The 15,487-nt window shown below is 35.8% G+C and overlaps 1 protein-coding gene across 4 annotated transcripts in view; it reads right to left on the bottom strand.

The window, feature by feature from the left end:
• Positions 1 to 15,487, bottom strand: part of Npl4 (nuclear protein localization 4) — a 117,687-nt gene that overhangs the window by 77,854 nt on the left and 24,346 nt on the right. For all 4 annotated transcript variants that reach the window (XM_083110653.1, XM_083110651.1, XM_083110654.1 and 1 more), the window contains exons 4-9: positions 12,691 to 12,828; positions 11,281 to 11,404; positions 10,095 to 10,274; positions 7,298 to 7,435; positions 3,058 to 3,205; positions 350 to 510 (exon numbers count right to left, since the gene is read on the bottom strand). In XM_083110653.1, the coding sequence (XP_082966779.1) occupies positions 350 to 510; positions 3,058 to 3,205; positions 7,298 to 7,435; positions 10,095 to 10,274; positions 11,281 to 11,404; positions 12,691 to 12,828 (889 nt within the window). The remainder of the gene's footprint in view (positions 1 to 349; positions 511 to 3,057; positions 3,206 to 7,297; positions 7,436 to 10,094; positions 10,275 to 11,280; positions 11,405 to 12,690; positions 12,829 to 15,487) is intronic.

Below are 15,487 nucleotides of genomic sequence, written 5' to 3'. Positions count from 1 at the left end.
GCTATCTTAATTAACAAAATGAGCAGTCACATAACAAAATTTACAAAACTATCTACACAAAGGGACATTGCTATATTCCCCCAAAGGACAACAGAATTTTCAAATTGCAGAAATAAATTGTACTTTAACTTTAACTGTTCACTCTACACCCTGGTAAAAGAAGGAACTAGTTCCAAAGAGCACATTCTTTCCATTTGTACAATGTATGAAGGTGTTTGACGATGCCAGATTTTTAAAATTTTTAACCAAAGATGTGCTATTTTCTTCCTCACGTGAAATACTTTTGTATCCATTGAACCACAATCTGGTAATCAGTGCACCTCTCAAAGAAGAAAAAATTGCCATTTACCTTGTAGTAGACGTCAGGAACATACTGCTTGTCCGTGGACTCCCGAACAAAGCCAAGCTCCGGGGCATCCTTGGTAGGCACCAGGCAGTCGTCCCGCACAAGAGCCATGCACTGATTGGATACTTGATACCCTTCCATGTGCACTTGGTTGCTAGCATCACCTGGTGAGAAAAGAAGGATTGAAGAGGGGTAAGAATTTCATACAAAATACAACACTTCATGCAACAAAAGTCAAGGTTTGCTTTAAATCCAGTTTATGCCTACACAGGTTAATCAAAACTGAACAAACATTTTAACTATTAGTGGAAGGAGCCTCGCGTTAAGCCTCTGCGGACAACATAATACAGTAAAACCTCATTAATCTGTACTAATGGGGGGGGGGGGAAGTTAACTGGTTTAACAAAAAGTCCAGATAAACTGAAATAACCTAAAAGAACAGTAGAAAGTGCATTAAAACTCAGTTTTTAGCAACAAAACATGTCTATTATGGTGTATTTAAAGGGCATAGGCCTAAATACACTATAGTACAGTACAAAGTCTGCAGGAAACAGAATTTCTTCAGTGGTTGACTGCCTTTTCTTTGGGAAGTTCTCTTGTTGACTTCTAGCCACATTTAAAACCTTGCATTCTGTTTTTTTTTCCTTTTCCTGTCCGGATTAACGAGGTTTTACTGTGTATATATAAATAAATAATAAAAAAAATTGAGAACTAATTGTTGTAGAGAGCTTAAATTAATTTTGTTTTCTTTCTTAAAGACAGTGCAACAGGGCTTTCAGCAGGGGTAAAATTTATACATTGCCTCATGATTATTAGTGTTAAAGAAAGAAGAAAATTGAAATTAAAAAAAAAATTGGCATACAGAACACCGAAATGAATGAAAAATGTAGTATGTAGCAGTGCTACATTTCTACAACCTTGCAAAGTTTCGTTGAACGAAACAGACTGATACTTCTTGGCTAAAAATGTATAAGAGTGGTTTATGGTTTGATTGATTGATTGAATTGGTGTTTTAAGTCCACTTTATGCACAGAAAGGCTAATTGGGACTGGACCTATAGTTTAAAGTGGGATCCGAACCAATGGACACTGGATGAACCAAACTTGGAGGACAGCACAACAAAAGGCCACTCTACATGGATATGTAATACTTGTGCCTCAACTTAGGAAAAAACAAACAGAAATTACAGTGTACATAAATTCGGAAAATTTCAAACTTTGGTCTTTTGTCCCTACATCTCCCCAGGACCCTTAATTGTCACGTTGTTTAAAGTGTTGCTTTTTACTCATTAGTACACAACATTTAAAATTTTCAAAAAATGCAGTGGATTAGGAGTTAGAGGCCTGTTTCTAATAATCAAATTTTGCATTGTGCAAATTACTCACTTTTAGCAAATGCTAATTTTTTTTATATTAATAAAAATATAAAAAATATATAAAAATATAAATTACTTACGACCAGTGAGTATCATCTGTCAAAAAAAGGAACGTTTTGGGGGTCTTACCGCCCCCTTCTTCAGGCTTTCCTTAGGCACGAATCACCACCATGCCGCGTCAAGTTGTATCAAACAAGGAAAACGGTGCAGGTTGAAGTTTTCAAGCAAATTTTGATAAAACTTGTCTTCGCTCAAATATATTGACCTTATCCCTTACTATCTTACTTTTAAAAAAAAACCACTAAAACATATAAAAGCATTTAAAACTATAAAATTCCAGTCCGCTACACGGTCGTGTGGCCAACAGCTGTTACTTCCTTATAGAATGCAGGAACCTGCCTGAAGAAGAGGGAGGTAAGACTCCTGAAACGTCGCATTTTCAACGGATGATAATTTAGGGTTTATGTTATTTTTTTATTTTTTCATTAATATAAAAATATTTTAACATTTTCTAATATTCTAGTCACAAACCGGAAACAAAGGACTTTTTCAAACAATGCTTGTTAATAATAGTAATTGTATATTATTTTCTAATTCGAGTATGTAATACTTTTAGATGTATACTAATGAACATAAAAGACAGGACTAAAATACTGTGCGTAGTTTTCAAGAAATAGCATGTTAATTGCTGGCACATGGCCGAAAATTAGGCCTTTGACCCCATGTCTCCTCTGAATCCTTAATTGTTGTACGTTGTTCAAAGTGTTGTTTTTCATGCATTATTAGAAGTCAATTTTTTTTTAATGCTGTGGTTCAGGAGTTGTAGCCATTTTTAAAAACCTATCCCATAATATTATGTGGATGACAAAGAACTTTTTCAATCCCTGCTTGTTAATAATTGTAACAATGGATATATTCTTTTGTAATTCGGGTATGTCAAACCTTCATATGTATACTAATTATGGCTGAGCCGATATCACTATCAACCGATGCCGATATTCTCTTCGATTTCCGCTGATACAGATGCTTGAAAATTTTAATAATCAAAAGTTGTTCAAAATATTGTGTGTATGTATTCCTCTCTTTAATGGAGGGAGAAATGGAATTTTTATTAAATCATTCCCTCATGTGACATTATGAATATTTTAAAGCAAAACTGTTGTAGGTTGCTATAGTATAGTTCCAATGGAAATTATATATATATATATATATTACCAATTTATAAATATTCTAAAACAATTTGAATTGTTACAATTTTCAAGCATCAGGGGAGTATCTGCTCATCCGTAATTTTCACTATTACATTATGAAAACGTGAATAGATCGTGGTGCTCACCTGTTACACAGACAGTCACAAACTTTGAGCCGAAAAAACCATTTGTAGAGAAGTGGCAGGGGTTTGGGTGCTTGTTTTGAAAGTATCCAGCCATTATGCACTCCTCAGCAGACAGGAAGTGGCTCTCTATGTTTCGGAAATGCTTGACCTGTGAAAACATAAAACAAAGCAGGTATGAACATAAATATTTCCCTTAAAACGTAAACAAAAAACTAAACATGCTTTCATTTTTCATGTCTGGGGGGAAGAAACTCTTCATAAATGTTTTATTTAATTTTAAAACAAATATATGATCTTTCCTATCAATTTTAATGATTTTCTCACAATCAACTTCTGTAATGCTACATGTAATATGCAGAATCATCATAAAATTTGTTAAGAAATAATTTTCCCCAGTTTTGTTTGCTTTTGCATACAAAACAGATTTGAAAGAAAGAGGATGCTTGCTTGTGAGTTACACACAAACAGGCACATAGCCAGGGGGAGGGGCTAAGGGGGCTGAAGCCCCCCTCCCCAAATCCTACAAATATCTAATTTCAATGGTGTATAGTGGTATTTCTTTTACTTCCTTAACAGGAATAAACATCTTGCATAATAATTTGTAATATACTGTACTGAGAAATTCATATTCAGGACTTCTACCCCACACTTTTTTACCTTAGATGGCGGCTGCTGATAAGGGGTGAGGCCCTCCTGAAATAAAATCCTGGCTACGGGCCTGCAAGCACACATCATATTTTTCCTGAATATTACAGTAGAAACCCGATTTCACACTCACAGATTTTATATTTTCCTGCATCATACATTCAATTCTGATGGCCCCTATTGAGCATAATTGATTTTACATGTCACATATTATAAGTTTTTACATCTAACATCAATGTTCCAATGTATAATGACAAGTTTAAAATAGACATGACTCCATCTACCAGCCACAATGTTTAATAAAATATAATTGACAATAAAATCAATTTGTTTCATTAATATTCATTCATTCACATTCATATTCTTTATTTCCGTTGACCCATGTCCATAGGTATGGAAATCGTCATATAACAATACACACAGTAATAAAATATTAAGAGTGCGCGTCAAATCTCATGCATATGGCGATAGCCAATAGCAGCGCACTGCAGCGGTGCCATGTTGAAATCTCACACGGAAAAGAGACAGAGTGGTTGAGTGAAACGCCTTGTCATGGAGAGCACGGAACATTAGATAATATAACATATAATGAACTTAATGGGAGAAAAGATCATACTTGATTATGTCAGAGGGACTGCCAGCGGCTCCTCGTCACTCCAACAACTGCAGTCGTTGTCCCCATCATCACTGACCGCACTACTTTCGCCCTCAGAGTCGTCCTTCAAATTTATTATAATTGGGTCCAAACTTTCATCCCGATCTATCTCCCTTACAAAATCGTTTTCCTGTAATTGTTGTGCATGTTTAACACAAGCGGCCCATTGTTCTTGTGTTACATTGTCAAGTTCTTCGTTAACAAGTTAACAACACATTTTAATGGGTGGTTCTGTTTTACCCATGTCTCGTCACGGTAAAAGATTGGTCTCGAATCACCAGACACTCGAATTTTGTGCATTGTACGAAGGAATTTTACCCTTAACTTAACTTGATACTTTTCGGTAATCACGACAATGAGGATGAGTGGTGATATAATGAAATTGATGGAGGGGCACTCACAAAGAACACACATAACCATGCTGGGATTCGTGGAGCCCTGGCTTTGTAATGCGGTATGCTAGCCACGGAAGTCAGCTATAGATTCTTGTTACTCACAAACTTATCGCATATATGCATTGTATTTTTTCTGAGGTTAGTGGAAAGTATACATTTCGATTACAATAATGTGGAGTAAATAATGCAGATTTAATTACATGTTTTGATCAACACATTTGAAAAAATCCTGATAATGTGACAAAGTTGTCCAATTTCTTTTCAAGCCAGCTGTTAAATAAATTAGAAACTCATCATCTAACCCCACCAAGAGCCGCTACAGGAACCTGTGAACTACAAATTTCTGAAAATTTTGGCAAAATTGTCTGACAACCCCGAAGCAATAAAACGACTGAATGGGAAGACGATATAGTATTGACACTTGTTGTTTCTTCGTTTTTTCATGGAAAAGTGAAGCTTTATCGGTAGTTGTGTGCTGTATTTGTGCATTTGTCGCAATGTACAGTGTGGAGAAATTGTTGGTGCAAAGTTTCTCTACCAGAAGTCTGGATGAAAAAAAAAATAAACATAAAAAACCTAGGCCAAATTTGAATCTAGAACAAGTGTTTAAGAAGGGAGGTCGTGAGTTCACTCGCAAATTTCACGTTGAAGGACAGGATGAATTTCAGTTACAGTCTGAAGAAGATTTCTGGTAAGTTTGAAGTTTTTACTGTAGAGCTTCTGGTAACGCAGATATCACCTTTCCAGTAAGATATTTATTTTGCTGCACTATTTCACATATCAATTAGTCATGTTGGACAGGAACCTTTTTCTGTGTAACTTTTTTACTAGAAATTTTCACGATCAAAGCACGTAAATATTCGTCATTGTGCTTATCAAGTTGTGTAAAAATTAATATCCCTTCTGAATTTTCCCCTCTGTTAATTTAAAATATGCTACGACTAAATATATTAGAATTCTATTTCTTTTCCCATTTTCTTTGCATTACTGTTAAATAATTATTAATTTATGATAATATGTGCAAATGTGCAAAACATGATATTCGGTAAACACGAACATATCAATTTCTTCTCACGTTGGCTGTTATACGAAATTCATCATTTAAACTCACATTCCTAGTAGAGCAAATTTGTGAGCTATACCTCCTCCACTTTGGTTCACCACGTGGTGCTGACCACGTGTCACCCTGGAACTGGTTGGATAATCTCGAACCTCGGCAGGTGGGAGTAAGGCCGGCAGTCGATAGGTAGGCACTGGTACTCACAGGCTGTGACGTCATGGGTTATTATTATTTGTTATAACAGACTGTGTATGGGGTGACCCTTTGTGAAGACACCCAAACATCAATTTCTTTTCCATGTAGTACATCCTGGACTAACTTTGGAGGACTAAAGAGGCTCTGGCATCAGGACTTGCAGGCAGTATAATCCCTTGTAGTGCTTGTGCTGTGTACCAGTAGCGAGACGTAGTTTTACGAAGGAGGCAAGCAATATTTCAGTACTACAAAACATGTAGTACAATGCCATGACAATATCAGTATATAGTTATTTTTCAGATAGCTTTATTTTCACCCCAAGTTTAATTCAAAAGCCGTCAATTTATTGAATGTGGTTGTAAAATTTGTGAAACAGCTCACTTGAATTACTGTGTAAAAAATTTGGCAGTTGCAAACACTGGTAGTGGTCAACACTTCTGACGTAATTTGAGCTGGGCCGAGCTAGACACAGGATGCAGGGTCCGCCAAATCTTCCCTCCCTCCTGGGGAAACTTTTCACGGGGGTGCAGACAATACACTTCCTGGAAACCCAAACACTCGCCCTTTACCATCTTGCCCAAACTCCCAATGTCAATTTTTTTACACATTTAAACAATTTGCGAAATCTAAAATAATTTGTAATATAAAATGATATATATGGAATTTAGAACAATGATAATAACTTCTTTTAGTTATTTTATGACTAAGAATTATTGTTATATTCGCGATCTTGTTTACGCGTTCATGAAGACAAATATTCGTTACTAGTTTTTGGTGGCAATATATTTGTCTGCTTTCGGTTGAGCTCGGCTATTTTCGGCAATCATGCAAGCTCAGAAAGCAGAGCTTTTTCTTGAAGTGTTGTGGATGGTTTCCACCCGAATTTCATACTTCACCATGTGACTCCTTCGGGTGCGTTATTTTTCCGCAGAGCAACCGCAAGCATTGAAGCTGGTGCTTGCTACAGAGCTACTGAGAAAGTCTGCGGCTGTAATTTTTCGCGAAATCGTGTGCAATGGAAACTAAATAAGGCTAAAACATTAAGTACATTAAATGATATTGGAATAATGCAAGCAGTGCTTGCATTCCTTCTACTATATCTTCGTCTCTGCTGTGTACATGTGTGTTTGTAATGATTCCTTCATGAACTTCATCTTATCATTCATCCACATCATCACAATTAGCCACAAGTGGCAAAAAGCAAAGTAAAATATAACAAAGGAATCAATCACTTATATTAACAGATCTGTTTTGTACTTGTAATAACAAAACAGTTTGAAAAAAACTTACTGTTCCCTTCTTCACGTCATCTGCAACAAGGTCAGCAAATATCCATCCGACACGCTGCAAGCCTAATTGAGATGCTAGCTCCTCAACTATTTCCTCCCTATCATCTGGTAACAGTGTCACGGAATCTCGTGTGCTTTCCTGAAAAGAAGCAAGTTACAGTTAGGTATATTACTATGCTTATTGCACTATAAAGAAACAATAACTAACTCATATACCACAGAAGTATGAAACGTAGTAGGAATGGGAGAGATTAATTGGTTATCTATCAGTAACAGTTCATATTATATACTCCATATCAGTGAAACGATCAGTAATTTTACCAATCTGTTATCAATAAATATACCATGATGTAGGGCAAAAGTTAGGAATTTTTAAAAATAAATATAAAGATATAATTGAAATACCCTGATTTTGCAAAACAAATGTGTAAATCCTCCTCCGTAGTCGAGCGGGTTAAGGCGTTCACTCGTCTTGAGATCGTTTGCTGCGGGACGGCGTAGGTTTGGATTCGGCTCTGGTCGGAATTTATTCGGCCTACGTATAGGGCCAGTGGCAACCCACCATCGTGAGGAAATTGGGGAGCTTCGAATGAGTAAGCGTAATCTGGTCCCGGAAACCTACTATAACGACTGGGGATACTTTGGGCTGACCCCCCGATTATTCCAATACTGGTTGCAGAAATCCACGCTTAGAGGTGACGAAGGAAAGCGTGGGAGGGAGACCGGCAGTCGGTAGTTAAGCCAAGGCCCTTCAGGGCTGTTGCGCAAAGGATTATTATTATTATTAATGTGTAAATCCATTGGCAGTCAGCAAGTCATGCACATTAATTAAGAAGCCAAATTAACTACAGTACCCGCCCCCCCCCCACTTAAGTAAATTTCCAGTTATGTAATAACTGTATGTAGCTGTCACAAGACATTTTTTTATTTGAAAAGTGTGATTTCAGTTTCCTTTTATATATTTTTCATACTTTTATAGTTTATATCAGAGTTAATACTGCAGCATGATGATTCATTTATAAAATAAAACTGTGTAAATAAGATATATATATATAATAATAATAATAATAATAATAATAATAATAAATATTGCAGTTTCTTACAAAGTTACACTTAAGCAATTTACAAATTTGACTTATGTAAAATTCAAGTTATGTAACAGTTGGGCTGAAAAGTTCGTAGGCTAACATAGTAAAAAATATTTTTTTGACAACATTCGATTTTATTATTCAATATAGTTGCCTTTGAGGGCGATACAACGATTATAGCGGTCATACAATTTTTCGATGCCATTTTTATAGTACGATTTCTCTTTAGCCTCAAAATAGGCCTCAGTTTCGGCGATTACCTCTTCATCAGTGCTAAATTTCTTTCCAGCGAGCATTCTTTTAAGGTCTGCAAACAGGAAAAAGTCACTGGGGGCCAGATCTGGAGAATATGGTGGATGGGGAAGCAATTCGTAGTCTAATTCATATAATTTTGCCATCGTTTTCATTGATTTGTGACACGGTGCATTGTCTTGATGAAACAGCACTTTTTTCTTCTTCAAATGGGGCCGTTTTTTCGTGATTTCATCCTTTAAACGCTCCAACAACGCTATGTAATAATCGCTGTTGTTGGTCTGGCCCTTTTTGAGGTAATCGATGAATATAATACCATGCGCATCCCAGAATACTGATGCCATAACCTTGCCAGCCGACTGTTGCGTCTTTCCACGCTTTGGATTCGGTTCATCACGTGCAGTCCACTCGGCTGACTGTCGATTGGACTCTGGAGTGTAGTTATGGAGCCATGTTTCATCCATTGTAATATATCGACGGAAAAATTCGTGTTTATTACGGTTGAATATCGCTAAACATTGCTCCGAATCATCAAAACGTTGTTGCTTTTGATCGATTGTGAGCACGCGTGGCACCCATTTTGCACACAGCTTTCGCATGTTCAAATATTCATGCACAATATGTCCAACACGTTCCTTTGATATTTTTAAAGTCTCAGCTATCTCGATCAACTTCACTTTACGATCATTTAAAATTATTTTGTGGACTTTTTGATGTTTTCGTCGGTAACAGCCTCTTTGGGGCGTCCACTGCATGCATCGTCTTCGATGCTCATTTCGCCTCGTTTAAATTTAGCAAACCACTTCTCAACGGTTGATTTTCCTGGTGCAGAGTCCGAATAATGTTTATCAAGCCGAGCCTTGGCTTCAACAGTATTTTTTTTCGCCAAAAAGCAATGCTTTATTAACACACGAAATTCTTTTTTATCCATTTTTTCACAATAACAAAAGCTGCTTTACTCACAATGCTATATCTCACGAACTAATTATCCGGCAGCTGTGAAATTTATACACGTATCTTTTGAAGGTTAGTACTAAGTAAAAATCACATGGATTTAATTCTAGTAACGCCATCTATGAGTCAGCCTATGAACATTTCAGCCCAACTGTTAAAGGCTTTTTGAATGCATTACTTATGTAACTCAGGGTGTTACTGTATTCGCACTCTTCAGAGAACATTTGCAATTTTTTGCAAGCTCAACAAAATATTGATTATTGCTATCAGTAACAATTTTACTTAACAGAAATATCAGTACAATTATTGATAATTTTACCTAACAACCACTATACTTTCATAGGCTGATTATTATCAGTTGTAATCATTAACTTCAACTCGAATCTCTCTCATTAAAATATATATATATATGTGCATTAATAAGCGAGGCAGGCCATTTTTTAAAAAAAAAATCTCCCAACATTTTCCAGCCGAATGTACAAGACAGCATCTACCGTTCCTTACCTGTGGAGGCTCGTAAATGGCAGACACAGTCGCTCTGATTCCCAAAGGCACGTCACTGTGAACTTCGTAGGTTCCGTAGAGAAAGCCTATACGCTGATGACCTGTACTTCTCCAGTAATTAAGGAATCTTTCCACTAAGTGAGGGTTCTCAAACATCACATTATCAACATGCCGATACACCTGTAGAGAAGGGGGAAAAATCACATGAGAAAATTCCAATTACGGAACCACATCATTGTATAATTTTACTCTAAAATATAAAGAGAATGGGTAATTCTCAACACATACATATTCACACCATAAAAATGGTGGAGAAGAAAATTAAAAAGTGAAAAACAAGGAAAAAGAAGAAAAGAATAAGGATGCACAAAAACATGAGAAGAAATATGTAAGTGTGCCATACAGAAGGAAGATGGAGAAACAGATAAGAAACATATATGAAAAAGCATCAAGAAAGGTTTTAACAAGTACAAAGAAGTGAAGGACATTGGTGAATTGACAATGGCAGAGGTATATGAAGAAGAATATGGCAGATAGTTTAGATAAGAGGATTTTTCCTCATATAGTTACAAGGGTGGAAAATGGTCATATGTGCTAACCAAGACATAAGAAGCCCCCCCCCCCCAGAAAGACCTACTAAGTACAAAAATTAAGTAATGCAATAATAAAATAACAAATTTAATAATGAAAACATAGTTGTTGTTTAATCGAGGATTATTTATATCCACCAAACAGATTATATTGTGATGATACGACTTTGAATAACAGTACCAAAGAAGATTTATGCAAGACTTATACTTACAATGTAACATTTATAAAATATCACCAGGATATATTATTTTTATTCAATAAATATTCAATTCTTTATCTATTTGACATTAATTTCCTTGCCAGGGCAGTTGTTTATTTTACAAATTTTGCCGACCATAACTACACATAAGCTAGATAATGAATACATTCTGTTATATCACTATTCTTATACAGTCTGTTTACCTATTGATGTAAAAAAAATATAATATAATTATTTTAATACAAACATTATTATTATTATTATTATTTTGAGACACTTGGTTCGGACTCCCCCCCCAAAACATATTTCTAGATGCATGCCTGGTGCTGACTAGCAAAAATTTCATCATTTCCTGAAATATGAACAAATACGCAATCAATCATGCTAGTAACATACCTGTCTATTCAACGTTATGGCATTTGGCTGGCACTTGGAACAAATACCTCGAGGCCATGGTGGATGGTCCTTGCAACCAGGCCTAATTCGGCAGCTGATGTCTTCCAACGCAACAAATTTACCCCTAGAAGGAAAGAAATGCACAATGAAACTACAAAGTGAGATTCGTGTACCAAAGTTTACTTGAAAATGAATGTGGACTTTGTTTTACAGAACCATTGAAAAGAGTAGCTAGACAAGGAGGCCATTTGGAAATTCTGGAGACTCAAAGAATTCTAAACACCCTCCATTTTGCAGAATTTAGGAGCACTTTCACAGAAAAGACATCAAAAGAAAAACTCGACATGCTGACAAAGGCAGGAATTTATTTTATTTTAAAACAAACTAAACGTAATGTTTCAACCTTCTAGCAAGGTCTTCTTCAGATTATATCTTGTGTCTGGAGAGGAGTGATTTTTCTGTATATATCGTCCTGTTTTGTACCTTGTTTCATTTGTACTTGGTACAGAGTCTGAAGAAGACCTTGCTAGAAGGTTGAAACATTAAGTTTAGTTTATGTTTTAAAATAAAATAAATTTCTGCCTTGGTCAGCATGTCGAGTTTGTCATATCATGGAAACAAGGCTTAATGGTGTTATAATCAAAAGAAAGTTGTTTTGACCCAAAAAAAAAAAAAGTTTTTGTTCCCAGTATGAACAAATTCAGTTGCCAAATCAGAGAACATAGTAAATTTTAATCTTACTCATGGACAGGGGTAGACAAAACTAAAAATAGTTCAGATGCTAGCCCCCTTTTCTCAGCAGCCAACATCTTTATGTCTTCCTTTCTCTTTTTGGTGCAAGTGCACAGGCTAAGAAAGCGATGTATCCAACTAAAATAAAACTACATTTTAAAATGTGATCTTAGAACATTTAATTTATTAACTAATGAGATTAAAAGTAATTAATTCTTGCACCAGAGTGGCCCTCCTAATAACAGCATGAATAACTATGCAATACATTATAATATATAGCAGACTCTGCATATCACTACAAATTTTAAAATTCATGTAAGAAAAATAATTAAAAAAACATACTGTACTCGTTACTTAATAAAAAATGTAATGGAAATTTCCATAAGTGGACTCGAAATATTAAAAAAAAAAAAAAAATAACAACAATAGGGCTGAATTGAAAATTTAGGCACCAGGTGGAAATTTTTCAGGCACCCTGTATTTTTCCTTTGCTCCTGGACATCCAGAAGGGAACATTAAAATTATATCTTTCACTGATTTAATATCATTCCTTTAATAGTAATTTATGTCACATTGCATTGTGGGAACATGATAACTTCAAATTGAAGGGACACAGTGCTATTATGGAGGAAAACATGTCTCTGGTAAAAATATTGGGGACTTGCTACTTTTCCTTACCTGTCTATGCCTGCTGTGAGCTTCCGAAGATAAGCATTAAAGGACATGTGCTTCACGTTCTGCTCCTTGAGATACTCTTCATCATACGGCTCCAAGGGTGAGCAATGAACGCAGCAGCCGTTAGGACCATGACGACAACTGGAATTATAATGCACGGATCAAATGTTGGAAGAAATTGCTTGCATAACTATCAACTGAATATTTTGAAACTATAATTATCCTAGCGACGACACACATTAATGGATAGGGATAGTCTATTAATAGAGCCACATATTTATGGTGAATGTAAGATCAAGATTTCGGTACAAAAACTGGGCATATTTCGGTAATATAAAATGGCATTTGTGTGTCAAAATGGTGAATAAAAAACTGAAAAACTATACTTATTACACAAAATTAACACTTCACTTCTAATAGCACTTCTATATAGTTATTAGAGTATTAAGGTTATTCCCGTGTAAAGAAGTCTAGCTTTGCTTCTCAAATATTTACAGCAGAATTAATAACTTTTCCATGATTTTTACAACTCTCAGCATAATTCAGACCTCAGAAGGTGACGCGTCCGTAAATAAACCCTATATTCCATGTTTTAAAAGCTTATTTCGCATCATTATGTGACAAAACATGGTAGCAAAATGCACCTCACACCTTTCAAAAACATGTAAAAATTAACATTAGAATGTGTTATTTTACATTTCGTGTTTCTGTCAAAAACGAAATATGCATGCCCCTATCTATTAGGCTTAATTATATTACTATCTATTAGTATCCGGCAGTTTTGCTAGTCCAAAATATTTCAGTGCAAAATGCTACAAATTTGTAATATTTATGAAAATAAATGTATAATACATATGTCATGGTATTTGTAAAGTGTTGACATACACAGTTCTTTTCCAAAGCAAAGTCAGTTATCATCTGGTTACATACATTGATATACCTGCATCCGTACAGCTAAGATTAGGGTGTGGAGCTATCCCCTCCCCTGTACATTTACAATCTCAGCCATTTGTGGAGGTCATGTGATCAATCGCATTTACCTCTCCAGGTACCTATTTACCAGAGGCTGAGTGAACCCCAGAGCTGCTTGTTGCAGAGATCATTGCTGGGAAAATTTCCTCCTGAAATCACCCACTCTGGGAATTGAACCTAGGTCTTCCACATGGCATTTAGATGCTCTACAACAACAGCTCTGCCTTCATGGCACATTGAAACACAGAATACTTCTTTACAATATTAACATGCAACATTAATTGACACAGCCACGGTAGCTCAGTCGTTAGGGTGTCCGACTACCATGCAAGAGACCCGGGTTCGATCCCTGGTGGGGGAGAACCGGAAATTTTTCTACCTGTTCAAGCAGCTCCGGCGCACACCCAGCGTCGTCTAAAGTGGGTACCTGGAGGAAACTCCGGGGGAAAAGGCAGCCAGGAACATGGTGCTGATCACATCACCCCCACCTTCGGCCCTGATCAAGAATGTGTGGGGCCTTAACCCAACACCCCCTATGTGCCTTAATGGCATGGTGCACAGCACAGGGGTGCACTTTACTCTATATATATATTTTTTTACATTAATTGACATTATCCATTGTCTAGCACTTTTAATTATACTTATTCTCAGAGTAATTTACACTGATCATCTTACTTTTCATTTTTCCACGCAAATTTTCTTTGCGAACGATTTTGCCACCTGCATGCATGGAAAAATGAAAAGTAAGCTTATCAGAGTAAATTACCCATCTCCGCATAACTGCCAACCAGATATCTTTAGATGCAATGTTATTCTCAGAGGTCGAAAAACTATATTAATTCAGGTTTCAGCCCCTTTTTCTCATGAGCCAGTTTTTTGGGGGGCAAATATGGTCTAAGTTAGTCTTTAATACAACTAATAAAACATTAAAATGCTTGTTTCTTTATTAATAAAACATTAAAAATGCTGACCAATGCAAAATTTACTGTATAAAAAATATACACTAAAATGTAAGCATTTTAATGTTTTATTAACATGGAAACAAGGCTTAACAGTGTTGCCATTGAATCCAACTAAGATAAAGATAGACATTTTGAAATATGATCTTAATTTATTAATTAATACAAGATAGGATTAAAGTAATTAATTCTTGTACAGGAGTGCCATTCCTAAAACCAGCTCTACCAGTAACAGCATGAATATATTACACATTCTAATTGCTGACTCTACCATATCGCTGCTGATTTTAAAATTCAGCTAGCAACAGTGAAAAAATAGAATAGAATGTTTGTTATTCTGATTTAATGATACAGAAAACACAAAAACATTAGAAAAACACATACTATACTTGTTATTCTTTTTAAAAAAAGGTTAATGGAAATTTACGTAAGCAAACTTGAAATATTAAGGAAATTGAATTTCAAAATTCAGTTGCCAGGTGAAAATTTTCAGGCACCATAAATCTGGCCTGCTAACCAACAATGCCATGGTGCACCAAGAATTCTGTACTATCTTTCTATTTCAATAATTTGAGGAGAGGGAACCATATTTGCTTGAATTCATAGGAATGGCCCAAAACTCTACAAGTCACCCCAGCATAGAATATGAGCAAATATGGTCAAATTTCCACAAAAATTAGAAATAGTAGCATAAGTGGAGCAAAACTTAGTATAGAATTCTGAGGGGTTCCATGCAGTAGCTCGTTAGTGGACCTTGTTTGTAGGGAAATGAGAAGTCTGTTGTAATTTACACTGATAACCTTACTTTTCATTTTTCCGCACGATCAATTTCGCCACCCGTCTGGTGGCATCATGTAACAGTGGGGAAA

This window comes from Lepisma saccharinum, chromosome 24 (genome assembly GCF_977018435.1).
Source record: "Lepisma saccharinum chromosome 24, izLepSacc3.1, whole genome shotgun sequence".
In the NCBI taxonomy this organism is placed as follows: Eukaryota; Metazoa; Arthropoda; class Insecta; order Zygentoma; family Lepismatidae; genus Lepisma; species Lepisma saccharinum.
This window is presented reverse-complemented; position numbering and strand designations above follow the sequence as displayed.